The sequence below is a fragment of the Dryobates pubescens genome, chromosome 29 (genome assembly GCF_014839835.1).
Source record: "Dryobates pubescens isolate bDryPub1 chromosome 29, bDryPub1.pri, whole genome shotgun sequence".
Lineage (NCBI taxonomy): Eukaryota > Metazoa > Chordata > Aves > Piciformes > Picidae > Dryobates > Dryobates pubescens.
The window spans coordinates 7155499-7183425 of NC_071640.1; the positions used below are offsets into that span (position 1 = coordinate 7155499).

At 47.7% G+C, this 27927-nt stretch overlaps 1 protein-coding gene across 1 annotated transcript; it reads left to right on the forward strand.

Moving 5' to 3' along the window:
• Positions 1 to 27026, forward strand: SLC25A25 (solute carrier family 25 member 25). The gene is given in 12 exon segments (XM_054174487.1): positions 1 to 148; positions 151 to 458; positions 20002 to 20128; positions 20219 to 20306; positions 20713 to 20748; positions 21045 to 21156; positions 21840 to 21998; positions 22752 to 22904; positions 23015 to 23122; positions 23371 to 23538; positions 23948 to 24098; positions 24524 to 27026. Coding segments are annotated over 12 exon segments (1713 nt in total). The 5' UTR covers positions 1 to 30; the 3' UTR covers positions 24709 to 27026.
• The last annotated feature ends 901 nt before the right edge of the window (positions 27027 to 27927 follow it).

The window sequence follows — 27927 nt, forward strand, 5'->3', positions numbered from 1 at the left end:
TCGGGGGTGTGGTCGAGGGCGTGCTGGCAGATGCCGGCGCGCGGGCCGCTGCCATTGGTCGGCCGCCGTGTGTGGCGCGAAGGCGGAAGCGCCCCGTGTCGGTTCCTCGCGGCGGAAGCGTCGCCATTTGCCGGCGTCGGCGCGTGTGAGGAGCGAGCGGCGGAACGATGCCGGGAGCGCGGCGCTCGCTGGCCTCCCCGGTGGTGAGCGGCGTGCTCTGTCCCTGCGACTCCCCGCGAGCCGCCGGAGCGGGACCCGGCACGGGGACGGAGGGCGGCGGCGGGATCGGCAGCGCGGGCTCCTGCGGGCGGTCTCTGTGCGAGGCCTCCGAGCAGGACCGGCGCCTCCGCGCCCTCTTCCAGAAGCTCGACGTGAACCGCGACGGCGCGCTCTGCATCCACGACCTGGCCGTGGGCCTGGGCCGCCTCGGTCTGCACCGTACCGAATTGGACCTTCTGGTGAGAGGCGGGCGGTTGGTTTCTGCCCGGTGGAGTTTGGCTTGGTGGGGCTAAGCCGTGCCGGGTTCTGAACGTTGCTTTCCTTGGGGGTGAGCGGGCGTCTGGCTGCACTCCGCATCTTGCGCCCTGTCCGTGTCCGGCCCGCAGCCCTAATCCGTCTGCGGACCCCGGCTTCAGGCTTACCGGTCCCACCATTCTCGGGCGCGGGAGGTGGGCTTGGAAGATCCTTTAACTGTGCTTCGGCCGGGGCAGAAGACCCGCCAGGTCAGTGGTAGCAGCAGGCACCTGGTTGCTGCATGCCAACACTTGCATCTGGTTGCCTTCCTGACGTGCGGCCGGGAGGGCCCTAGGTAAGAAGAGGCGTTTGTGCGATGGGAGACGCCGCCGTTTAGCTCTGCACCGCGGAAATCGTTTAAGCTTTTCTAGGTGCTCGTCTAAAAGCAAGCCTGCTGAGTTGAACGCTAAACCCGGAGCAATCAGCATGCTTACCTCCTGTGGGCATGTGCGGTATTAAGCGTGGAAATTTGAGATTGAAAACTTACTGCTTGGACAGGAAGAACCATAAGGAAAACTATCTTTTTTTTCGGATTCAAGGAGTAGGAAATTTGCCCACTTACTTAAGTTTGTGAAAGGTTTTTGGAAGGGATAGGTGCAGTCAGGTTGTCATGCCATTTTCATTGCATCACTGTGTTTCCCTCACATTTGGCAGCACGTTGCTACTCAAGTTTCTCACCTAAAATGGCTTTTATATGCCAAATTTGGCTATTTAAAAGTGTTTGTAATACACATAAAATGTAGGAAGGCTGCTTTGTTTGTACAGTCTGTATATAAAATGTGCAGTGAGCCGACTTTCTACTTCAGTATTGGGAGCTGTGCCCTTTTGTAGTCACACAGCTCGTTGTGTTATACTGTGCACTATTCTAGGCTTCAAGGTTCAACATGATGTTGCTCAATTTGACTGTAATTAGTGCAATTTACCTCTGTGTGAGTCAGAGTAACAGGCTTGTCCTCAGTGCACAGTTTGTCCTTACCAAGTCTCTTGTATTTTATATTTGAGACCATAAAAGAGCTGAGTCTCTTGGGAGGATAGTCAATAAACACATGGGTGCAGTCAGGGATGCACCATCTTGGAGTGCCTCACTCCTACAGGAAGGAAGAAGAGTTTAATGATAACTTCTGAGTCACTACAGAGACATCTAATTCAAGTGACAGTTTTTATTCTCTCCCTGTTCTGGGAGTGGTGCCCCAGTTTGAGTGCTTTAATTGCACTTATCTATCCTTTCCAGACTTGCTAGTTCCCTTCTAGCTTTGAATCTTCAACATCTTAGTTTCTAATTTTTTTTGGTTTGCTTGTTTTGGCTGGCATCTTCCTTGCTGCTGTGAAGCATGAGCGTTCTTTGGCAGCATGGGGATCTTGTGAGTGCTTCAGCTGCGCTTCCAAAAATAATGTTAGCGCCATGGTGATTCTCTGCCGTGAGCATTTTGGTAATGAAACCTGATTATACCCCATAAACCACCCGTGCCTGCCCTGCGAAATGCTGACTGGCTGCCACCTGTGGGTGCCAAATCCTTTGCCTCTGGCAAAAGTCTTCTCCACCAGGATTTTCTGTGCTTACACCTGCATGCTTCTCTTGGTTTGCATTCCCTTTTATTCACAGGCATGTTATTCAAGCCAGCCTGACATTGTCTAGGCTAGGAGGATGCATGGTAAACCAAAATGCATTTCTACTTCACAGAAGATAGTTTCTTTGCTTGCCATGCCGCAGGAGCAACAGAGAGGAACCATTCTGCAGGGACTGGAACTGCTGTGTTGGAGGGAAGCACTGTCTGGAGCCAGCTGCTTAACAATCCTGTCTTTCTGCTGAAGCCCTTGTCTGTCAGTATTGTTCCTCGGCCCTCTTCCTCTGCCGACTCTTCCGCCGCGTAGGAAGTGGCTGGTGAGATGGAGGGGGTTGGCATTGGCGGTGTTGCAAAGCATCCCTTCGGCAGCATAAGAAGCATCCGTTAGGGATGGGGAGGCAGAGTTCTTGGGTTCCAGTTAAGCACGTGGGAACCAGGCTCGGAGAGCTGGCCGCGGAACTTCCGCGTTGTGTCAGTCTGAGGGAAGTCAAACACGCTTCCTGTTTCCCAGGCAGTTCTATTAATAAGTCTTTCTTTTTTCTGCCCCATCTGTAGCTAATAATGGCACCTTGACGCTCGGGGTAACTAATGTGAAGTCACGCTCAAGAAAAGCGCTTAAGCTTCACGATGAAAACCTTTTTGATCTGTTGGACGTGGTGTTTGGAGGCCAATTCAGGCATAAATCACATGGATTGCTTCTGATTAGTAAATTACTTGGTGGCTACGGTGCGTTTTATTTTTCCTTCCATGCAACACTTGGTATGGGAGTTACCATCTAATGTTTGGGAGACAGATGGAGAAAATATTAGGCTCCTTAATGTGAGGTTATCGCCAATCTTAGCGGTGAGTTGCTAATCGCTTTGCGTCAGTAGGCTAAAAGTCCCTGTGGTAACAATAATAGTTTTGGGCTGCAACTTGAAAACAAAATGAGCAATATTTTGGCTCCTTCAGTGCTTGAGAGTTCTTGCTGAGATAAAAACCTTTTGTGGCGTTCTTGGGAAATTGCTGCCTTCTGTTTTAGCGGTGGCCTTCTGGGGTGCTGGAGAGAAGGGTTTGTACTTGGATGTCCTTTGAGGTGGAATTTGCTTATGTAAACGATGCATTTTCTTAACCCATGCTGTTATCTCTAAACCATTTGACAAATACAGTGTGCCAGACCAGTGAGCCTTCCAAAGAAATCCTTGTTTGTGCTGGTTAGCATGAAGCAATTCACATACTTGACTTGGCTTGAGCAGTAGATAGATAACCATGTGAGGCATTTTTTTAAAGGCTTTCTTGTTCTGCTGTGCAGAGGGATTGTCTGGGATTGTCTTTTACTGCTGAATTATATCTACCTCTGGAATAGCCAACCTCCTGTTATTGCTTCTTCCTGACATAATTCAGAAAATATTTCATGAAACTATTTGTATAGACTTATGGAACTGGAAATATGTACTTAATGGAAAAGAGGGCAGTTGAACTGGGAATGTGTTTTCTCTGTTGTATCTGGAGATGTGTATTGTTGAAAGGATGTGCAATGGCAGTGTCTGTTTGCTAATATACCTGTTTTGCCACTGATCCTGACTGACTGCAGGGCTGGAGTGCTGTTCTAAAACCTCATCTCTGCTGTTGAAGTTCCAGACAGTTTGAACTGGTGACATTAATCCCAGCTGCCTAGAGACAGCCTGAAGTGGTGAACTTTGTCTGCAGCTACCTCTTCTGTGGTTGGTGCTGAGCATCTTCTGCTGGACTAATTCCCTCAGCTTTAAGAAACAGCAAATGTAACCCTGTTTTCAGTTACAAGTGTCTGTCTCTGCTGTAATGATGTCCTCCTTGGCTTTGTGATACTTTTCTTTTCCCAAGTTCACCTGCGTGACTGCCTATTGCTCCTTCGGTATCAGCTTCCCTATGTGCGGCTGCATCAGCTCCCATTCTACTGACATCTTCACATCTGCTTTCAATCTGCTTTCTCAGCCTGCTATCTCCTCTTTGATCTCCCAAGTTCTGCCTGTCCAAACTCCCAGACACGTTCTGTTGTTCACAGTTCACACGTACTGAAGGAGCATACCTACACTGTTTCAGCCAGACTCTTCAGCGCTCTGTTTGCTTCAGGCCTCTCCGAGTGGTTTTGCTTTTAAGTGTCTCTCTGGACCCTTCTAGCTGTCAGAACTCTGTATCCCTGATGTTGTGGGATGGTTGGTCAGTTAGCTCTTTGGCAAGTGGCTCCATGGGTGGATTGAGAAACATTCTGTAGTAGCAGTTGCAATCATAAAAAGTTTAATCTTGCTTCTGATCGATACTTTATCTTCTGTTGTGACGTGATTTAATTCTTCCTTTCAGACTATTTCTGTAACTATTTTACTCTAAGACTTTTGAATACTCTCTATTATACTGTGCATAATGTACTTCCATTCTCAGCCACTGCAAGGACAGAAGAAGCAGGGAATCTTTTCTGTGTCATGCTTTCATCTGTTTTCCATTCACAGTCATCTGGAAAAGGAGGACCTCAGTTTTTACTGTGCTACAGAACTCTATTTATGGTAAAAAGACCAAAATTCTAATACTGTTCTGTAATGTAGACTGGAATATCTCTCCAAACCTGCATACATGTAGATGCAACATCTTCATAATTTGTGTCTTGAATCCTGCTGGAGGCATTTGTGGAACTTTTAGCCAGGCCTTGGTAATTCATCATGAAGGGTTGAGCAAGACAAGGTCGTATTGAACAAATGAAGCAGTGTTAACAGGCTCAGATTCCACCTGATACCCTTCCTTCTGCTGAAGGGTATTTTCCAACAGCTTCTCAACTACCCATCTCCTGACTAATGCCAAAGGACAAATGTGGATATCCTGAAACAGGTGAAAGCAAGGTGAAACTGTTTTCAATAACATCTTACATAAGTCCATGCACTTCTGTGTAATGTGCATTCAATACCAAGCAAAAAGATTTGTGTTTGCTGGGTCTGTAGGGAGTGGAGGCCTCTTGTTGTTCTTTGTAAATTATGAAATGTGTGGTTTGGTGAAGGACCTGTTCTCAGGCACTTGGGAAACCTTGTGCAAGAGCAGAACTGTAGGTCAATGATTTAATTGTAGATAAAGCCTTGAAATCTGTGGTAAGTGGATGAGCTGCTGTGAATTGGGTGTTCTGCTGCCTTCTCTGAGTCAGGCATGCTAAGGATGCAAATGAACTCTTTGTAATCAATCAAATGAGTTCTTGACAGCTGCTGCAAAGACTTTGAGGAGAAATAGAGGGATTTGCTTTGGCACAAGGGAACTTCTCAGTGCAGTGTGGGTTATTAATAGCCTTGGCCAAAAGCCTCCTCGAGGGAGAGCTGAGCTGAGCGGGAGGGCATGAGGTGACAGCGAATGCCAGGGAAGGCTGCTGGCACCCTAGCTGCCTGTGCCTGTCACTCTGCCTGGGCCTGGAGGTGAAGGAGAGAGATGCTGGGGCCAGGGAATAATCACATTGTGATGGTGAAAGTCTTTACTCAAACTTTGTCTCTGGTCATCTCTGGTGTGATTAATGTGTTCAGCTGGGAGGGCATGTCCACTGGATGCTCAAAGGGGTGAGTTGGGAGTGAGATTTTAGATGCAAATACATACAAAAGAAACTTGCTCTTGCATAAGTTTACTTGCATATAAACAAACAAGTGTGGATTAGGCAAGTGTTACTTTGTGTTCATGTATAAACAAGACCAGGTGTATGACTCCTGAGAGAAGCAATCTTGGTATGGATGTTTTTCCAGGGTCATTTTTGTTCCACCTGGCAGCAAATCCTGGTGTTTCTCAGGTATTTAGCAGATGTCACAAACTTCAAGGACAAGCAGAAGCAAAGTACTTTGTACTGTTTCCAGAATGATAATGAATGAAGGATGCTGGCTGACCATTGGGAGGGGAAGATGCAACTTTGACTCGAGCATATCAATTTTAAATGTTGATGTTGTGTGGGAGCCTATTCTGTGGAAAGCCATCCTCTATGGCACTGATATGGCCTTGCAGTGTAAACATTCTCGACAGGATGGGACGTCTCTGAACTCTATAGTGAAGTGATGGCCTGCAGAGCCTGAGTGAACTGAAGCAACACAATTGATCCAAAGCAACCTATTGTACCTGTGTACAATCTACAGCAGGGTTTTGGTTTTTTGGACACGTGTTCTGTGGGGCATTATTGAGTGACCAGGGCTAGATGCCTTAGTAAGCAGTGGAAAATGTCTCCTTATCCTTATCCACATTGGATCATTAGTCAGATTACTGAGATAAGGACAGGTGAAAAAACCCAGGAGTTCAGTATGCTTATTGTTTCTTTTAATTGTTCTTTTTAAAGAAACAAACCTGGTGATGAATCTGAGTGTTGAGCAGAACCTTTAAATATCTGACAAGTACAAATAAAATTACATCAAAGCCATGATAAGGACTTGGTCTCCTGTTTGAGAGCCCTGCAGAATAGTAATGCTGCAGTTCTGTGCTCTCTGTAGCATACATTATAACATGATAGGGTGTTGGGAGGAGTAGAAGGGGGAGGGATGTCTTTTCTTTCAGACCTACTTGTAGCAAATGGTAAATGAGTCTTTGTTCTTGTTCATGACCTATTGCTATATTTGTCCCTCTGAATGTGGGACATGAGTGCATGTTAATGATGCCCCAGGCTCTGTCTCGGGTGGAGAAGTACAGCTCAGATACCTGGTGTCAATGGGGAAAGGCAGCAGAGATGTCTTAGTTTCTTTGAGTCGCATATAGCGAGCTGGGGAGCTTCTGGCAGTGCCTTACAGTGGAGAATTCTGCTATAAGAGAAATTGTTGGAATTTTTAGATCATGAGTTGCTTGGAAAGGCAAAGCTGTCTGGTATGTGAACCTGCATTGTTTAGCCCAGGGGGAAGAGGGGTGGTGTGAGAGCAGGCCTGGGCCTGGACTGCTGGAGGGCTGTTGTTTCTCACTGGCTGTTTTCCTGGTTAACTTTCTAGTGCCATGAGACATTAACTTTCTAATTTCTGAGAATTGAGGATGTCTTCTTTCTTGGTCAGGCCCCAGATCTTTGTCTGGTATGATGCAACTGCCCTGAACAGTGAGTTCCACTGAAATGGTTGCATCTTTCCCCCTCCTTGTCAGCTCTTGCTGTATCTGTATTTGGCACTGGCCCCCTGCTGCCTTAATATGTCACCCAAAATAGCTAATCACTTCTGCCAGGGTTCCTGTAACGAGGTGACCTGGGTTACTGTGTAGTGTTCACTGAACTAAGCTGTGTCACCTTAGTGTATTAACATAGCTGAATGTCACTTAGCTTAATTATTTAAGCAGCAGTGGCCAAGATGTTTAGATCTTATGGCCTGGTGCAGGAAGCATCGTGCAGGGCTAGCTTTGGCTTTCTAAAGTAGGAAACACTTGATGTGTGCTTTTTACTTTCTGAAGTTACATCTGAAAAGGTAAGAAATGACAGAACGAGTTGTGGTGGCCCTTCCCGGCTGGGGCGGGCTGGCTGCTATCTCTAGGTTGCACACATGTAGGCAGCACTCCTTGGGGTGCTTCCAGGAGAGCTCCCAAAGGAGATGAGTCACTGCTGATTTGTATGGGGTCACCTAAGGAGCTGGAGTCACATAAGGAACTGGAGAGGATGACCGCAGTGGCAGCTCTTCTGCGCTGGAGGAGGAGATGGGTCATTGCTCTGAGCACAGCTCCCTTCTCTCTGCCTCCCTTTCTTTTCGCCCTCCCTCCTGCATTTTTTATGTGTTAGCTAGCTGTCTGGGGATGAGACTCGCATTCTTGCTGGAAAACATGGCACATTTACTCAGAAGTCTTCTAGAAGGCATTTTAAAGCAAATGATCTGAGTCTGAATTTCTGCCTGGTACTACCAGGCTGGGAAGGGCAGGTGTCTGTTTGAAAATTGGAGTTGCAGACTCGGCAAGTACTAAGACCCGACCTGCATGATGCATATCTTCAGAGGATACCTTGGGTTTGTGCCTCAAAACAGATCCTCCCCCTGACAGCCTGCAGTACTGAGGAAAATATTGTTTTAATTAAGCAAAACACGTAACTCTCCTGCTCTTTCCTTTCTCTTTTGTCTCCATTTGGATAGATTACATGACTTTATTGTTGGCTTCTCCTCTGGCTGTCTAATGGCTATCCATTTCAGTGGTGTAGGACTCTGAGGCCAGCTGCCACAGGCGCCTTCTGTCCCCTGTGACTGGTGTGCTGGCTAAAAGCCAGCTTTCAGATTAGCCCTGGGGCTTTTCTGCTTTCAAAATCCTGGATTTGGTTCATAGAAACTGCTGGAATTGGAGGGCTGACTGTCTCCCAGAGAAGCCTAGGTTGAAAAAGCTGCTGCACTGTAGCCTAGGTGCTTATGATTTCTGGAGAAAATGAATTTTCTTCTTTTGTGTCACTGTTCGGGCTGGACTCAGGGTCTTTATTGTATCAGTTCTTAAGTGTGAATGACTGGCTTCCTGGCAGTGTTGGAAGGGTAGTACCTCCCTACAAACTCCCTATTGAGCAGTTGTCTTGCCTCCAGCTATAATCATCTTGCCATTATTAGGTTTATTATTCTGCCCTAATAAAATTCCCCACTTGGTAGGAGAAATGCCTTTTTTTTGGTTGTTAAATATGATTAGCTCTCAAGGAGCTGTGTAGAGGAGTGTGGTGGCAGAATTTCCCTGAATTTTTTTTTACTGAGGGCAAAGGCCATGGAAGCATTGCTGAGTTTCTGCTTTAATTGCACCCCAGGCATGTTATTTCTTGCACAAATTATTATTATTATTTGAGTGTGGAATCTCTGCATGAACAAAGCAAGATGGGGTCCCTGCCCTGCACACATCTCTAAAGCTAATGCTTTGCAGAGAACTGTGAGCATTAGTGTCAGGTAAGATCAGCTGATTTAATGGCCATGTCCTTGTGAGCAGCAGCCCAGCTGCAGCAGGTAGCTCTCATGCCCTTTCTACAGGCAGTCATGCTTTCTTGGACCTCACCCATGAGTAGCCTCAGCTGGCTACCCCATCAGAGAGCCCTGTAATTTTTGGCTGGGTTAATGAGGTTGTCAGAGGAGCACAGTAGCAAGGTAAGCCGATGTAGATGTGTGAGATGACCTCTTTTAGTGGCATTAAGTTTCAGATCAGCTCACTGCTTCTTGTGAAATGGCAGCCTTAGGCTAAGAAAAGCTGATTTTGAAGAACCATGCCCAGTTCAGAAAATCAGCTTTGTTCCTCCTCTGGCTTGAGAGCATTAGAAACTTTTAAATGTCATCTTAAAGGATCTGAATCACACTGCTTTAGAAAGTAGTTTAACTTCTGTGCTTGTAGTTGTGATGATTGGCAGCAGCTCAAGGTAATCGAGGCATGACAAAAATTCCACTCTTCTGCCTGTGCCTGGGCTTTGACTGCATCCCAACTACAACAGGGCTGTGCCACTGCTCAGAGAGATCAGAATAGAATAAACCAGGTTGGAAGAGACCTTTGAGATCATCATGTCCAACCCACCATCCAACACCATCTAATCAACTAAACCATGACACCAAGCACCCCATCAAGTCTCCTCCTAAACACCTCCAGTGATGGGGACTCCACCACCTCCCCAGGCAGCCCATTCCAATGGGCTGTCACTCTATGAAGAATTTCTTCCTTACATCCAGCCTAAACCTCCCCTGGCACAGCTTGAGACTGTGTCCTCTTGTGAGGTTGCCCCCACCCCAGTGTTAACTGCCCCTGAATGCTGTAGTTTTTTTCTGGTTTGTTATTTTCTTGGTGTGATGTTTTAAAGCAAACATTTTTGTTACATACTGTGTGTAGACGTTAGGATTAAACAGCATTTTTGTCTTCATAAGTAATTGAAGAGTAGTTGCAGAAGAATTTAATGTGATATCTTTTATGTCCTTGTTTCTCATATTTTCCATTACTCAGGTTGGTTAAAAGGAATTTTAACATTAACAAGCTCCCAAAGAGTGTGACATTGCATAGTCTTCCTTTCAAATGTATTTGGAAACTGCCTACCTAAAGCTTGCAAGCCTTCCAGGTTTTGGATTGTATCTGTAAAACAAGTTTCCTACGGTCTGTCACTCTCCAAAGATAAAACTGGAAACAGAGGTCCTTTGCTTGCTGGAAAGTGAAGCGTGCAGTGCCCTCTGTCTGTGGATGCAAAAGGCAGGCGAGAATCTAGGGCTGCAAAGGAAGTTGTTGGTACTTTGAAATGGAAAATGAACCCCTGCTGTTGTACCTACCAGATGGGTACCACCAAGGTGGCCTGACTTTTCTGGCGGTGCTGTGATGGGGAGGCTGATAGCCGCAGCCTTGCAGCCAGAGCTACGAGGAAAGCATGGCATTTTGTGTGGAAATTCAGGGAATGTCCTGTGTTCTGTTTGTATATATTGAGATATACTTCAGTGCTGCTCTGGTTTATCCTGACTTGATTGTTAAAGGCTCCTTCAGCCTGTTTGACTAATCAGCAGTAGTTTAACCACAGGGTATTAGATGTTGCATAGATGAATAGCCATAAATGCTGTGCAAGCGTGTCGCTGCGCTGCAAGCCAAACGGCAGGAACACAATGCAGCACCAAAGGGCTATTGTAATGACGGATGAGACTATAATAGAGCAGGCAGAGAGGCTGCAGTTAGAGGTTAATTCAGCCATGGCTGGGAAAAGCCGGCTTCTCTCCGAAGAACCATCTGCTGCTCCAACAAAGAGCTGCACCCGAAGCCGCCGAGCCCCCCAGGAGCAGGGTACGTAGATGCTTTGGAGGACCCTGTGCCGCCACACTGCCGCAGGGCCATGGCTCCTGCGCTCCGGCCGCTGCCCAGCTGCCCGCCGTGCCTGTACCTGCCCAGTGGAGGTGGCGGGCGCGCTCCTCTGCGGGGTGCCTGCTGCTCGGCGCGCTCCCGCCCGGCTGCGCGCTGCCGCGCTCCGAGCACCGCAGTGTTGGGAGCGGGGATTGGCTGGGCGCTGCTGCAGTGGGGACGCAGCCTGGGTGTTGAGCCGCGCTGCTCGGCGGATGTGCCGTTAGGATGAGCCGGGACGCGCGGCTTAATTGGCAGCTCTGAGAAGCGTCTCTTGGAGAGGTTCATCTTTAGCGTTCCTCTTAAGCGCAGAGTCTTGGTTTCCCTGTCCAAGCAGTCTCCAAAGCTCAGCGTCTCGGCTTCTCCGTGCCAGGGGTTTTGTGCTTTGTCTGTTGCCATCAGATTTCTGAGGCTCTGGTACAATGAACTGCTTGTCAGGCCAGGCACGACTGCAGTAGCAGCAATTTCAAAAGGCAGGAAGCGTCTGCAGGAGCGGTCTGTAAAGAATCTGAGCCCGTGGAGTCGCTGGGTTGAACCTCCCGCTGGCTGCCGTGCCGATTCCCGTCTTGGGGGTGCTTGGTAGTGCAGTCACATCATCCTTGGCAGCGGGCAGCTCCTGAGCACGCAGGGTTTCCTTGCCTGGGATGCTCGCTGGAGCAGCAATGCTGCAGACCCTTTGGCATTTTCTGTCTAGCTTCCTTCCCAGGGCCATATGTCAAGGTCCTGCAGATGAAAAAGAGGATGAGGCCAGAAACACCACCCCACTTCCAGGCCCCGGGGAGAAAGGGCCAAAGATGGTGGGGAAGCCACAGGACAGAGGGACTGATCCTACTGAAAGGAGACCAACTATCCTACTGGTGGTTGGACCCGCAGAGCATTTTCCAAAGGTAACGGGATATCCAGGGGCCTGAGGAGGGGCTGGCGCACATGACAGCGGAGTGTGTGGTCTGTTGGGAGTAGGGGTGTTGCAGGAGGAGTGTGCAAGTAGCTGGGGGGAGAGTGTGTGCGTTATTTGGGGAGAGGGGAGAGGCACAGGAAAAGAGAAGAGTCCAATGTGAGTGCTTGCTAGAGGGGAAATGTGGGTGAACATGGGGAATGACTGTGAGGAGAGGAGGTGATCTGTCTAACCTTCCAGACATGATGTTTGAAGGGGGGGAAAATGCTGTTCAGGGGCAAGGGGGAACAAAGGGTCTCGAAGGTTCCTGGGCAACTTCAAGAAGTGTAACTGAGAGGGCAGGGAATGATCATGCAGGTTAGTGGTGAGTCCCACCCCTGCACTAGAGACCAGCAAAGGATCAAATAGATCCTGAAGTGTTCTGGAGTCAGTCTCTTGGTAATTTGGCAAGGCTCTGGGAATACCAGCATGTTTTGAACAAATGAGTAACTGGCTGTATTATTTGAACGGCACAGCCCAGAAGAGAATAAAGCCTGTCCCTGGGGAGCCGGTGGCGTGAGGGAGAGTCTGAAATCTGTGCGAGGACGGGAACTTCCCCCGGGGGTGGGGGAGTGGGGAGCCGGTGGGTGCGCACCATTGGCGGAGCAGAAATGGTCAGGCTTTGTCTGGGGGGAGGCGAACAAAAGCTGCTTTAGTTTAGTGCCTGGGCTCCTAACACAGCGCTGGCTGGCTGCAGTTCTAGTTTAGTTTTGTTGGGGAGGGAATCCTGCCCGTCTCTCCTGAGGCTGGTGCAGTCAGCCCCAGCTGTATGTGGTTTAAAACCAAGGGTGTGACCTGGGATTAGGGGAGAAGGAATCAGGCATATAACCCCTTGAGTGATGGGAGTTTGGGATAGTACTGAAGGGCTGCAGCAGGGGTAGGGGTGCATGACTTGTAGGTTCCAGCTTATTTGAGAGGGAATCAGGCATGGTTGTTGCTGTAAGCTTTCTCTCTAAAATGGGGGATGAACAGGTTTAATTTGCAGGGGGGATTAATATCTGTGCTGGTGCTGATTTGAATGGAAATAGGCAGGGCAGCATTTCGTGTTCCAGGGAGCAGAAGCCACTCCCTGCTTGGATCAGACTGAAAAATGTGCAAGGACTTTTGCCTTCCTCCCTCTGGTTAGCAGTTAGTATTCTGTATGCTCTTCAAAGAGAGGAGCCTGCACCTTTTGAGAAGAGGGCAGAGGGTGAAGGAGGACAGGCTGGGAACTCAAGGAGGTTGTGATGAAAATCTTGGTGGAATAGGGCTGAAAATCTCTGGTATCATTCAGGGAACAATGGCCCCTCAGTCAGGGAGAGTCCATCTGTTCACACCTGCAAATGAAGCCTTGAAAGCTGATACCAATCTCCTCTTTCCTGTGTGACCCTGAGAAGCTGTGCTTCATAGGAACCCTAAAATTGGCTAATGGAGAAATACCTAGAGGATAAAGATGTGGTAAAATGGAGTTATTGCAGCTTAGGAAGTAACTGCCCATCTGCTAGGGGGTTGTGACTGTGTAATTTTAGCTTGCCCTGATTGTAAAGTAAAAGGCAATGTAAAGCTCTTCTGCTGAGGATTATGCAGATATGTTTTGCCTTGCATTTGAGGCTGGCTAATGCTGCAGCCAGCCATCGTGGCTCAGCTGATGGACAGTAACTTGTTAAGCTGCTGTGACTTGTTTGTGCTTGATCAGATATCTGTGTTCTAAGGAGAAGTGTTGCAAAAAGCCTGGTACAGCCTTAGGGATAGACTATAAACCAGTGCGAGCAAACAGCATTATTTGGTGTTCAAGGAAAATATGGGGGGCACACAGCTTTTGTTCGCTGATGGTCTGTGACCTTGGGAGAAGTCTGCTGACTGGTGTGTCACTTTCTTTGCTAAAAGCACCTGTAATTTACCCATTTGCTAAAAATAACACAAAATATCGTGTCCACTGCTAGTAAGGAGTTAACAAGTATCAATAAACTTGACCAGAGGTGTTTCCTAGCCCTGGTCCTTCAGTCTTGACCTTGTCATTGGTGTGCTTCTGCTCAGCTGCTTGCCTGGAGGTTAATGTTTTCAACCTGAGGCTGTTTCTGCAAATGTGGGAGAAAATACAGGTTAAAAATATGATGTGTTGGCCCCTGGGTGTTTTCACAGGAGAGAGGTAGGATCTGCCCCTGATGTCACCATCTGGACTTGGGACTTTGGATCTGTGTTGTCATTGGAACAGATGACCTTTCCTGATTACCTTTATGTCCAATACCATGCAGTGTTGTCTGCCTGCTTGGACCTGTGTGTCGTCAGTGGGACGGGTCGCCTTTCCTGTTGTTTGCCTTTCTCTAGCCTTGGCTCTTCATTCTGCTGGGGTCTCTTAAATAATTAACTCCCCTCCTTCATACACTTTCCACTTGTTATTTTGTGTGTTGTGAGGACTCTCTGTGCTGTACAATTAATTATAAGCTAGTTTCTAGAAACAAAAAAGTACCAAGTCAGCAGAAGCTAGTGAAATCTGGGGGCTGTAGTGGGTCTCTCTGGCCCCTGGTGTACTTGTCTAGAAAGCTCTCTTGCCTGGGAAGGAGGATGTTAGTTATGTAGCTGTGACGCTCACTGGCACTTGGTATTTTTAGAGACTTCTTTTTTTTACCAACTAAATTCAGAATTAAACAGCATGCTTTCCTGCTCCTTGTATGGCTGCATCCTCCCTTTCCTTGGGAGGTACCTTCTGGAATTGATGTAGTAAAGTGGAGATGAAGCAGATGCCTGGAAGGATACAAATGCCTTGGAAAAAGGCTCATGTTGGAATGTCAATGTATTCATACTGGTACCTTGTGCAGCACTTAAATAAGACCCAAATCCTATAAATAGTGTGCAGCTTCCTTGATGGCAAGCAAAGTGAGCCTTCTGTGGGAGCCACTGGACTCCCTAGATCGATCTAGTGCTCCCTTTAGCAGGGAGAGGGTATTAGGCTGGCTTCACATCAACCATGGACATACAGGTCCAACTCGGGCTTCACTGGCAAAATTGGTAGATGGAGGAAGCATCAGGGAGGACTGACACTGACTTTATTACAGCACTGACTTTATATGGAGCTCTGTGCCCTGTCCTTGGTTGGATCAGGAATAGCCTGTGCTAATGAGGGATGTACTGTCCACAGTCTATGTCTGAAGCCCTGGGGTGGGTGTGATGCTGTCCAAAGGGGCTGGGGGAGCGGAGCCAGCTCTGTGCTGAGACTTGGGCAGTGATCCCATACTAACTGTGTTCCAGCAGCCAAGGTTGCAGGCAGCTCTGGAAGGGGTTCAGTTCTTCTAAGTTTACCAGGATTTTTTAGGTGAAATCTAAAACCTTCTAAATGCTTATTTAAGTTCCTTTTGTCATTATAACCAGAATTGCTGGTATAAACTTCATTCATAATCTGCCTTTCCATCTTAGCTTGCTGTCCTGTAATTAATACCCTGTTTAAAATCGGCTTTCTTAGCCTCATTACCTTTCTCCTTTTCTCTGACGTAGGTAGTAGGGTTTTTTTCCCTAAAATGTGCAGATTTTGCCTTTTGTCTCTAGCTGCCAGCTCCAGAGTTTATTAGGAAGATCTGCATCATGTTGGCATAGCAACTGAGCTGCCAAGCAGCTATAACAGTGATGCTTGGCAACTCGTGGGAAGGACTATGGAGGATCTTAAGGCTTGGTGGGGAAAACCTGAATTACATTTGTTCACTTACTATCTGGAGCTGGGAGGATGGGAGGAGAGCTGCCCATCTTGGTCAGGCTATTGAAAGTGTTTGCTTTTGCCCTGTGGCCTGCGTAGCATTTGGGCGCTGCTTACAGCGAGTCTGGACTTGGTGGGAAGGTAGGAGTGTGCTGCTGGCGTGCATGTAGTGAGCTGCTGCAGCTGATCTTTAAGAGGATCTGGAGTTGCTGAGAAGATCCTGTTTCCGTGCAGAGAGACGTCAGCAGGGAGTAGGTTAAGCCTGGTTAGGTAACGAGGCAGTAGTGCCATGGTAGGTGAGGTGCCAGGGGGAGGACGTAGGAAGCTGTCGCAGGTCACGGTTCTCAAGGGTACCGACGGGCTGCGAGTCGTGACCTATTACCCTTTCAAAAACACAAATCCTTGAAATAAAGCCCCAGATTAAATATTCCCAATTTGTGTGATTGACATGCAGCTCCACACACAGCTTATTACAGGCCTTGGCCTTCCTTTAAATGCCACAGTAAAGACATAAAGGCCCCCTGTGCATCTGAGGAGGGGAGTGCTTGCTGGACTTTGCACGGGCCAAGCAGTCTGAATAAAGAGAGCAAACAGGAAAATATTGCTGTGTCTGCAGTGCTGGGGAAGGCTGTTAGCTGGGCTGGCTTAAACCAGCGTAGCAAACACTCTAAGTTCAAGTGCAGGCAGGATTATAGCGTTTTGGTTACTGGCTGTGGGTTTTTGCATCATCCCTCTGTGGTAGTTTCTTTTTGGCAAATATCAAGACTATAACTTCATTTTAAAATGAATGTTGACTCTACAGGGTCTCTACAGAGCAGCAGCATTGTTACCTGCTGCATTTCTTATTCTCACTGTAGTGCCTAGGTGTTAACCCAGGCTCAGAAGCCTGTAATTATGTCCAGATTAAATGATGTGTGTGCCACACTGGCTCTTCAGCCCGGCTAGCTCCTGATGAAAGCTCAGGAACTTGCTTACAAAGTGGTTAAATGCTAAATGGTAGAAACTGGAAAATGTTGTTCTGCCCAGGCCACTTCTCATTCTAGCAGATATCTGACTGCAATGTTTAATTGTAGTTGGAAGAGGAGGGAAAACTATTAAAGCTGATGTAACTGCTGTGGTTGCTTAGCTGGGAGGCTGTGAAGCAGCTGGGTCTGTTTTGAAGCCTGCCCTTGATTTTTGGTGGTTTTCTGGGTATTTGGCACAATAGCAAAGCTTCTCCACAGGCTTTACTGCTGCCTGCATTAGTACTTGTAGAGTGCTGCAGAGGAGAGAAATGTTGGTGAGCAGGGATTGCCTGGTCCTGGCTGGCACAAGTGTGTTTGGGAGAACTTGCGACCAAAGCCAGTCAACTCTGGCATGGCAAAGTAACCTTATACAAATGGATTTTCAAGGCTTGTGCTTAAGCTGGATATCCCAAACATGTATGGAAACAGCAAGTGGCTGGCATCCTGCCCTTACTGTGTTCTGGAGGAAGAATTTTTGGAAAGAGGAAGACAATGACAATCCTCCTGGGTTGTCTGGTGGGAAAGGTTATGATGAAGACTGGTCCCTACTGTGCTGCATGTGTAAATCCCCAGATGGGTGAGAACAGGATCAGAAAGGGCTGATCGGATCTAGGAACAGCAAGTGAGCTGTCTCGGACCTTAGCCAAAGCCTCTTGGGTTAAAAGACACGCCTAGTAAGAGTTAACTTGTGGTGAGCGTGATGTAAGTGCTCGGGGCATAATGGGAGTCTGGAGTTGAGCAATGGGAGTAGCTCACATGCTTCCTCCTGATCCGCTCTCTGGGTGGGACTTTACAACCACCGCTTCCCTTTTAAGTAGAAGGGCAGGGCTTGTAGAGCCAATCCCACGGGAGCCGGCTTTGCTCATAGGCATGTGTCATGAGCCTTGCTGGCATTTCCTTTCCACTACGCACTGAAATTAGCTCCGGGGAATCGCTCAGTCCTACTTCCCTTGCCGGTCAGTCTGAGCTCAGAGATGCTCTGCCTCTGTCTGTATGTGCCAGCTTTCGGGGAGTCGCAGACGGAGTTTCAGTACTTTGAGTCGAAGGGGCTGCCGGCTGAACTCAAATCCATCTTCCGACTCAGCCTCTTCATTCCTTCCCAGGAGTTCTCCACCTACCGCCAGTGGAAGCAGGTATGGCCCCGAGGGAGGATGTTAGCTGTGGAGGGCTGGTCTCCAACACCCGGAGTGGCTGGTTGGAGGGCAGAAGTTCATGATGGCTCTGCTATATAGCTGGGTACAGCATGGGCATGCTTCTCTTGCCCTTGGTAGGGACTGCCAAAGCAGCGTGGAGTGGATATTTTTCTTCTTGCTTCTTTTGGCTTGAATCTGATGAGATATCAGTGCCTCTAAGACTGTTTGAACCAGCCAACCTGAATAGAAAAAAGAGGTTTCCAAACTATAGATCCCTCTCTTTTAACTGGGCTTCTCAAATAGGTTTCACATCCTCTTCCCTTTCCTTCGGCTTGCGCTCTTCCTCCTACCCTGCTGCTCTTGGGAGGTGAGTAATCTGCTGACAGCTGCTCAAGCCAGCGTGGGGCTCTCCCCCGTGCAGGGGGGCTTGGCAGCAGCTGGTGGGCTGAGCAGGGCAGGCTGTGCAGGAGTGTTTCCCTTTGCTGCAGAAAGGAGATGCACTAAATCTGTGGAGTGCTCTGTATCAACCACAGCCCTTGCTTCACCTTGCTGCTACCAGCATGATGTTCATGACCAGGCTGTCAAGAGCCCAGACAGCTGATAACTGACCACAAGTGGGGGATGCAGTGAGCTTAGAGATGTGTGTGGTCCCAAAGCATGCTGCAGACACAGCTGCAGGTGACCACAGAAACGTCTGCAGCCAGCACAGCAGTTTGTGAACGGTTCTGTCTATGGAGTTTTTATATTTGCTGGTAAAAGGGAAGAGCTGCTGGCAGACACTTGTTCATCTCTCCGAAGATGATGCTGGGAGCTTGGCTTTCTGGCCCTTCACACATGTTGCAGGGTACTGGTTGACATGCTTGCGGTGTTTCAGCGTTGTGGTTGTGGAGGAAGGCCAGCAGAGCCAGGCGGCTTTGATTACCTGCGGTCTCTGATCACTGACTGCACATCTCTGCAGTTGTTAGGGGTGTGCTGAGAGGACAGGAGCAGTTGCAGAGTCACATCTCACTTACAGTGTTTCTGAATTATTCCTGCCTGTCCACTGGTTGGGGGTTGCCAGTCAGAGGGAAGCCCTGATTCAGCTGTTCGAGGCCAACCCAGTGACATGTGAGAAGTGTTGGTCTATCTTTAGCCTGCAAGTTGAATGTGGGGTCATAGCTGAACTTTACAACAGTCACTTGATAAATGGCAGGTTGAGAATACTGGGCATACCTCAAAGGTCAGGGTAGCTGGGACAACACTTTCTTATTTAAGGTTCATGAGATGATTAGCAATAATCCTCATGGCATTAGGGTTAGTGACAGGACTTGGTGAGGTGAGAGAGAGTGGATTTTAATAGTGAAGTATTTAGCAGTGAAGTCATTGAAAGTGGCATTGAAGCAAAGACCTTAAGGCTTATGAAGGTGACAGGACAAAGTATCACAATAAGCTGAGATTTGCCTATTACCTTTGAAGCCTAGATGTTGAAGGAAATATTGAAGAGCAGAGGGCCAGCCTAGTGCTTGCTCCCAGCTCAGAGCTTCCTTAACACTCTGACTGCTGTTCATAGAAGTGTTACATGAATTAGAACAAAAATGTAGGTGATGCAGTAGACTGAATCACACCTCATTTAGTGTTGCTCACTAAGTCATGTTGACAAAGACTTACAGGCTGTCAAAGGCAAGTGACTGAACAAGAAGGGGAGTAGGGACTCCCTGAGCTACATTCCTGCAGTCTGGAGATCCCCTCTTCTGGCAACAAGTAGCCACATGCCCTTAGAACAGTCCATCTGCTCTTGCCCCATGCTGGAGTGAGTTAATGAGTCGTTTACCTTGTCCTAGATGGCACAGAGTCTGATCTTGATTTTGGCTTTGCCCCACTAAGAACCTTTTCTTGTTCTATATGCATCTCGTGGAAACTTGTATAATTAAAGCACATAGCTCTAGGGTGTCTAAACCAGTTCATAGGGGTTTTTATCTTTATCTGTGTCCATTAAAGCTGGACAAGCTTTTTCTGGTTGGAGTTGGTTATTGCCAGAGGGAGCTTACTTCTCTGAGAATCATAGTAGGCACAAAATTCCTTCTCTTGTTCAGGTTTTTTAATTACCTGAAGTTTTGTGATTCACTTCTTATGCAAATCTGTTGCCTCATACTTAGTTTAAGAACCTCCACAGGGGCTTTGTGAGGTGTCAATCAAGATACAGGGCTGAGATTAGACACATGATACTCTCAGTATATCCCTGATAAAAGCATGAAGCATTTCAGCTGGTGTAACTAAGTTTGGGAGACAGTTGCCTGGAATCAGGTGACTTCTACACTACTGCTTTGTTCAAAGGAGGAATTATCAGAAGTCTGTTGGCTACTTTCAAGAGAAAAGTCAAGTTGTGTGGGAGGTGATCTTCAGATATGATAGAAGGGGCAGATCTTTGTGAATGAACAAAGGAACTGACAGGCTTTGGTTGTCTTTTGAACAGAAAATTGTGAAGGCTGGAGACAAGGACTTGGATGGACAGCTGGATTTTGAGGAATTTGTTCACTATCTCCAAGATCATGAAAAAAAGCTGAGACTGGTCTTCAAGAGTTTGGATAAGAAGAATGATGGTAAACACATTTCTCATGCTCATGAGTAGACTGCTGCATGCATTAGCTTTTGTAATTGATGTACTTGAGCTCTCTGGCTTACCTTGGCAGGCCGCATTGATGCCCAGGAGATTGTGCAGTCTCTTCGGGACCTGGGAGTCAAGATCTCTGAACAGCAGGCTGAGAAGATACTGAAGAGGTGAGGATTCAGCTGGTTCTTCTGTTTCACTCTTGGTGGGGGTTAGAAGAGAATGTAGGGACATGGAACCCCTTGCCCTTTTCTACCCTGTACACACTTTCCAGTGACTTCAGCTCCTCCCTGTTTGCCTGTTACTCCTTGTTTTGCACTGTGGAGGGTTATTGTCAGAATCCCTTCCTGACTTGTTGTGGGGTAGTGCTTGCACCTGAGCTGATTTGCATCCCTGTTGCGACTTGTCCTGCTGCCCTGAGCTTGCTGCTTTGGAGAGGGACTGTGCAGTTGCTCTTTGGAAATGCTGAGTGCTTTATGCATGTGGCACTAACACATTAACAACCACTTATTTGTGCTGTTTTTTCCTCTTTCTTTCCTCTGCTACCTTCCCTCTGTCTGTTTGCCTCTGTGTCAGAATAAGGACGGGACACTTCTGGGGTCCTGTCACCTAGTAAGTATGATTTTTCCCTTCAGTGTCGGTTATGTCCCTAAGATTGGTAGGAGGAGGGTGTAACTACTGCAGTTAAAGGGGAGAGAGGGGAGGAAAAAGGGAGCCCACTTCTACCTCTCTGCAGTGTGTGGTGAATAGAAGATTTCCCAGCTTTGTCTTGTGTCTCTTTAGAAGTCTTTTGGTAGTTGCTTTGCAAAGCTTTTTTTTTGGTGTAGACCTGCATAGTCAAAGGGAAGGGATGGAGGGGTTTGTCACCCAGTGGGAGTCTGTGCTCATCTAGTGACAAATCTTTTTAGCATGGATAAAAATGGGACAATGACAATCGATTGGAATGAGTGGCGCGACTATCACCTGCTGCACCCAGTGGAAAACATTCCTGAAATCATCCTCTACTGGAAGCACTCAACGGTAAGAAATGGTTCCTCTGCATCAGGTCTTGGTCTTTCCTCATCTTCTCAGACTCCTGACCCCCAGGAGCTGCTATCAGCAGTCCCTGTGTTTCTCTTCATGGTTCAATGGCTGTCTTGTAGCCCTAGAAGCCAAATCACTTCCTGTCCTGTTATCTTGCCACCTATCACTTCTGCATGAAGATGAAAGTTCATTTGGCTCACGCCTCTGAGAGCTTGTACCAGTGGCCAGCCCCTGCTGGTTCAGGACCTGTTAAGACTAGAAACTGATTTGACAGGCAGCCATCCTTCCTGGAGATATTTCAGTGTGTGAAAATAGCATGAAACAAGATTAGACTGGCTGCCAGCTTGGAAGATTCCAGAGAGGTCCAGCTCTTTCACCCTGCCACTGCCAACAGTTGGTGATTTTGTTTCTTTTTATCAGCCACAGTATTTTAAAGCAGACAAATGTTCAGCATTTGCCAACTTCTTGGACAGAGGTCTCTGAATGTGAAGTTTCCTCTGTGACGTGTTACAGCAGTGGCAGTTCCTGTGGCCGGGCACAGGAGTTAACGGCTGTAAATAAGCTGCTGATTTGGAATAAGCATATCCAGTACTTCAGCACTTAGCACTGATACAGAGCAAATGAAATTTCAGATCATCAGTAGCTGATGAAGCATCTCTCAACATCATCTACTTTTGCAGATCTTTGATGTAGGAGAGAATTTGACTGTCCCGGATGAGTTCACAGTGGAAGAGAGGCAGACAGGGATGTGGTGGAGACATCTGGTTGCAGGTGGAGGTGCAGGTGCCGTGTCCAGAACCTGCACAGCTCCCTTGGACCGCTTGAAAGTGCTCATGCAGGTATGATGGAGCAGCTCAAGTTCACATACACAGGCAGATTCCTTTGGTATTTTTGGATGCCCAGGAGATGATACTGTTCATCCACACAGTACAGCACTCTGGCCAGGATTCATCCCATTGTTCCTCTACTGCTGTTTTGGAATGTTTTTGGGGTTATTTAAATGGTCAAAGTCCTCTTAAGAAGTTATTCTTCATTGACTAGAAAAAAATACAGAGAATCTTGTGGGAGGTCACATGTGAAAACTCTTAATGGCTAGGGAGCTTTCTGCTCTAGAGCACTGGAAAACTTGAGGTTCAATTCTTGTGTTCTCGTGAGAGATGCTGAGGCCGCAAGTGCTGAGGTGGTTGTGGTGCTCAGCTAGTGGAGCTGGTACTCAGTATAAGTATTGCCAGTGTTAGAAAGGAGTTAGAAGAACTTGGTTGTGACCTGGTCTGTCACCGTACCTGCTCTTGAGCCAGCTGAGCAGCTTGCCCTGGGTAGGTGATCATTAGGTATGGTGTAGGGGGGGGTTGCCTGTGTAGCCTGTCCTCTGATTTCAAAGGGAGGTATTGATTAGATTCATTAGTTCACATTAGACTTTGCAAAAGGGAAAAGAAGCTTTCCTGTTGTGGAAGTTATCTGGAAGGGATTAAAGCCTTGGCAGACCGCTGGGTAAATAAAAAAAAGTGCCCTTTTGTCCCTGGATTATGGAAAAACGTAGCACTGTCGTAAGTGTGCCTGGAGCTGCTCCAAGCTGGCTTGCTCTCTCCCAGGTCCATGCCTCCCGCAGTAACAACATGTGCATCATCGGTGGCTTTACTCAAATGATCCGAGAGGGTGGCACGCGCTCGCTGTGGCGAGGGAACGGCATCAACGTGTTGAAGATTGCGCCGGAATCTGCCATCAAGTTCATGGCCTACGAGCAGGTGAGTCAAAAGACGCAGACAAGTCTTGCTGCAGAAGGGTGCACAGAAGGGAAAAGGGTGGCTGAGAGAAGTCACTGAGCCTCACCGGTTGTCTGCTCTGGCTCCCGCAGATCAAGCGCTTCATCGGCACCGACCAGGAGATGCTGAGGATCCATGAGCGGCTCTTGGCTGGGTCTCTGGCAGGGGCCATTGCGCAGAGCAGCATTTACCCAATGGAGGTGAGGCAGGTGGCTGATGGTCCAGCCCATGAGGGTCATGGCAAGGGGCTGAGGTGGGAATGTGGGGTAGAACACCAGTGCTGTGGTAGCTAAATGAATGAGTTCTTGGAGGTGCTATCAGGTACCACTTGCATGACACTCACTTGCTGTAGTCCTGCCTGTCATGCTCTTGGGAATGACATTGTTTGTATGGTTTTCTTCTGTTGGTTCTCCTGTAGGTCTTCATGGTGTTTATGTTTGTCTTCTAGGTTCTGAAAACACGGATGGCTCTGAGGAAGACAGGACAATATTCAGGCATGCTGGATTGTGCCAAAAACATCCTTTCAAAGGAAGGAATGGCTGCCTTCTACAAAGGCTACATCCCCAACATGCTGGGAATCATTCCATACGCTGGTATTGACCTGGCAGTCTATGAGGTATGAAGCCTGTAACCTCCTGTAGGGCTGTGCTGCTGGTGTAGCTTAAAATCCTGTAGTAACTGACAGGCCTGACAGTGATCAAGTGGTTTATCAAAGCTTCATTTCTGAGCCTTATGGGGCGCCCAAAATGGCCTAAAGAGAATCCAATACAAGGATTCTCTTTTCTTAGTTGTCATTGAGCATAGTCCCTCATTTCTCTTTGTTAATGAGAAAACTGCAGCAAGAAATTACAGAAGGGATTTTTCCCCAGGAGTTAGAGTAGCAGTAGCTCAAAAAGATCTGAGAAGCCTGCTGCTTCCAGCTGAATTTGCACAGAACTTTCTGGCCTCTATGCTAGATCTTCTATGTAAAGTGATAACTTTTTTGATTGCCTCTGCACTGCTGACTTCTGCTTTGTTCCTTACAGACACTGAAAAATACCTGGCTGCAGCGCTATGCTGTCAACAGTGCTGACCCTGGGGTCTTCGTTCTGCTGGCTTGTGGCACCATCTCCAGTACCTGTGGACAGCTTGCTAGTTACCCACTGGCTCTTGTGAGGACACGCATGCAGGCCCAAGGTGAGAACTTCTGTGAACTGTGGGAGCTCTTGTCATGGTCTCTGAGCAGGGTAAAGGTCCTCTAGTGTACACATTGCAACAGCTGCCTCCACTGGCCTGTGCTGCAAGAGGACAAAGGGCTTTGTGCTGCCCTCAGTATCTGGGGCCAAGCACCTCCAGGACAGAGGTTCTGTTTTGCTCAGGAGTTTTGGGCTAAGGGTGTCTGCACAGCAGTTTGGGAAAATGGCTGTGATGTGCAGCATGGCTATGATGTACAGCACAGCCCTGGCTTGCTGAGAAGTCAGATGCTGTCCCTCATGAAGTGTCTTTGCTCTGTCATCGTCCACAGGGAGCACATGAATCAGAACTGCTTTGTGAGATAGATGTCACCTTAGTGTTTTCCCTCCATAGGCTGCCTGATTTATTGTGGCTTTTCCCTATTGCAGCTTCAGTGGAAGGTGCTCCTGAAGTGACCATGAGGGGACTGTTCAAACATATCCTGAAGACAGAAGGAGCATTTGGTCTTTACCGGGGTCTGGCACCGAACTTTATGAAGGTGATCCCAGCTGTAAGCATCAGCTATGTGGTTTATGAGAACTTGAAGATGACTCTGGGCGTGGAGTCACGGTGACCAGGAGATGCTGAGGACCTGGAACTCTGAAATCTTGGGGTGCAATCCCAAGACGTACAGCCATCTCTCATTCTGTGAATGTGTTGACACTAAGCTGACTAAGCAAAGCTGTGAAATCTTCAGATTGTTTGTGAGTCAGTAAGGGGGAGGGGAGGATCTGGTGTCCTTTGCCATCTTGCTACTCAGAGCTCCACATTAAACCATCACATGGGCCTTTTGGTTGGGCCTTTTGGGAGAGTCTCAAGGCATGAGCTGCCGAGGTCAGTTCCCAGCAGTATGGCAGAGTAGCAAAGGCCTGGATAACAGGTCTGCTTTCAGCGTGTTGTGTGTGCAGAGCTCTTTGCCTGCAGATGAGCACCTTCTGACTTGCTGAAAGAGCTTCTTTTTCCATTCAAAGAGCTTCTTTTTCCATTCAGTTGTTGAAATTTGTACAAACCTTGTGTAGGAGCTGCTGCCACACCAGGCTTGTTGTTATGTTTACATATATTCCTTTGGGTAGGAGACATTCATGTTCTGCTTCCAAGACTTGACATGAAATGTAACTTTTGAACTATACTGGTTTTGAGGGCTGGTGGGCAGTGGTTTATCCAGACAGGCTGAAGGTTACTTAGGCCAGCCTAATGAAGAATTAGGATTATTTATTTTTATAGGTTTAAGTGTGTCTCATAAATCCACTAACCAGATGCACTTACTAACAGAAGCAGCAGACCAGAGCCTGCATGCCTGTATCCTTTGCATGCTGGATTGGCTTGTCCTATACTCAGCAGGGGCTTGGAAAGGGGAGGGCAGGAGAGCCTTGAGTGAACTGGCACCTTGATGTGTGGCTTTAGTGAACAAAAGACAATTATTTCACAGCTTCTCTGCAGTTGTGCTCCCAACATGACATGAGAGCCCCTGTGAGTGTTGCATGGACCTCTGAATTCCATTCTGCCTGGTGCTGAGGATAGCTGGTGGACCTTTTCCAAGCCCCGTGCCTACGCTGCTATCTTATCTCTTTAGACCTCTTTGTAGATTGATGTTCAAGTTTGCATTAGTGGGAGGGAGTCCCCGAGCCAGGAGTTGTCTGCTGTGGGAAGGGGTGTTAGGCAGAGAGTCACTGGGAGAGGTGAGCTTTTGGTCCTGAAGATATGCTTGCTTTTTTTTCAAAGGGTGCTGTTCATAAAGCTGAGGGAAAGAAATGGCTTTAAAATTTCTCTGACTGCATTATGGGCTGCTTGAGTTGATAGGATCTGGCTTCAGAGGCCTGGGAGATCCTCATCCAACTTTTCATTCTGAGCAAAACGGACCAGCGTTGCATTCCACTGTTTTACTGCTTAAAGCATATTTATTTTGTATTTATTTGAACAGAGTTATGTCAGACTATTTTTATAGACTTGTTTAAATATTGTTGCTGTGCTTATAGTTCTGTTCTAAAAAGTTCTCTTATTTGTTCTCTGACATCACACGGCTGAGTCGTGGGGAGGGACGCTCAAGTCGCAGGAGTACCTTCCCTTTGGGGCTTGAGCTGCCTTCTGCACGTCTGGGGTTGTTGCTGGAGGACCTCAGCCCAGAGAAATTCTGTAGCAAGAAGCCATAGGAGAGCAGGGAGCTGGTGAGGAAGCAGACTCTTGTGAGGAGGGGAGAAGGGTGCGCTGTGAGGCTCACTGGAGTTTGGAATTGCCTCTGTGTGTGGCTGAAAGGCTTTTGGGTGGATGGCTGAAGATGGGAAGTAGAAGGTATGTGTATGTTGCATGTCACAATGGCTAATTGAGAGGGATCTTGGGGAATCTTTAGGTAAAGTGGGAGGGGAGAAATCTCAGGGTCTAAAGAAAACACAAGTTTCCAGTGAGATGGAAGGAAACTTACACTTGGACATAAGCTGCTGCAGTTGTGCTTTGAGACTGAATCAGCAGCCCCTGCTGCTGACCCACTGCTCTTCACTTGCAGATGGGCACTCTGGAAATGAGAGGAATCAGAAAAGGATTTGCTAGCACCCAGCAGCTGCTTTTTGCTGATAGATTTTTGGTAGTTCATGGAGAGCCTTCCAGGTAAGGCTCTGCCTTGACTACCCAGTGCTGTCAGTAGTTAGCCATGTGGAAATCTAACAAATTTGGATATTACTGATCTGATTTTTTTCCCCACCCCTACTTCTTGAGACCTGTCACAAACTTTGCAGTGGCTCCTTCCTACCAGTGTGGCCTAATGGGAATATGAATATCAGAATGCAAAAATCAATGCAAAATGACAACCATCTTTGTAGCTGTAACCACAAATTGTTATAATGCAAATCTAACTCAGATTCTTCATGTAGGGAACAGTCTGCTAATAAAGGTCTGTCAAAGAGATACCATGTGTCTGTGTCTCTGTCTTGATGGGTTTATTGGTCCCTTTGTGGCCAGACTCTGCCTGGGATGGTTTTCTCCTGGACCTGGGAGAATAGAATTCTTCTTAAAGGCAAACCCAGCAAACCTGGGCCTGGAGGGTGATGATGGCTGTGGTGAGCTGGGGATGTGCAGATGCTGTTAACTTCTCTGAGTGTTGCTGGACTTTGCTCAGCTGTGCAGTATCCATAACTGTTCAGAGTTTCCCAGAAAAGCTGGAAGCTCTGCAGTCCAATTATGCCCTCAAAGGAACTTGGCTTACAGAGTTTTCAAAACAAAGGCTTTGTACTTTTTCCCCCCTCTTTTTTTCTTAAAACAAATAAAAACCCAGCCAGGAGAGCTGTCCTTGAAGGTCATTCAGAAACCACAGCTGGCAGCACAAGTGGCCTCTGATTGTGGTGAACAAAATTTGCTGTGGGGGCCAGACTGGGTTTGTTGGTTCCTTATGTCTCTTGACTGCAATTCAAAGCTCTTTATTCAGCTATAAATCTACTCATGGAGCCTGGGTCCTTGTAATCTGAGCCGCTTCTCCCCAGTGGTGTCAGCTGAGAGGCTTGTTGAAGCCCTGGACTGCAGTGCTCAAGGCAGCTGGCAGCATCCCCTCTCCTAGCCTTTAGCTGTCTCACTTCTCAAGGTGGGGATTATGTTTTATGTCACAAAATAATGAAGATGTGTCTGAAGCAAGGACTGGCCAGGTACCTGTGCCCTGAGACCAGGAGGGAATTGGCTGTGCTCAACCTCTCAAAATTCATTTTTGTTACAGGAATGGGGCCAAAGGCTCAGCACTGAAACACTGCCCAGGAAATGCTGCCATACAGGGACAGGGCACCCTGGTGCCACAGAGGGAGGAGCAGGGCTC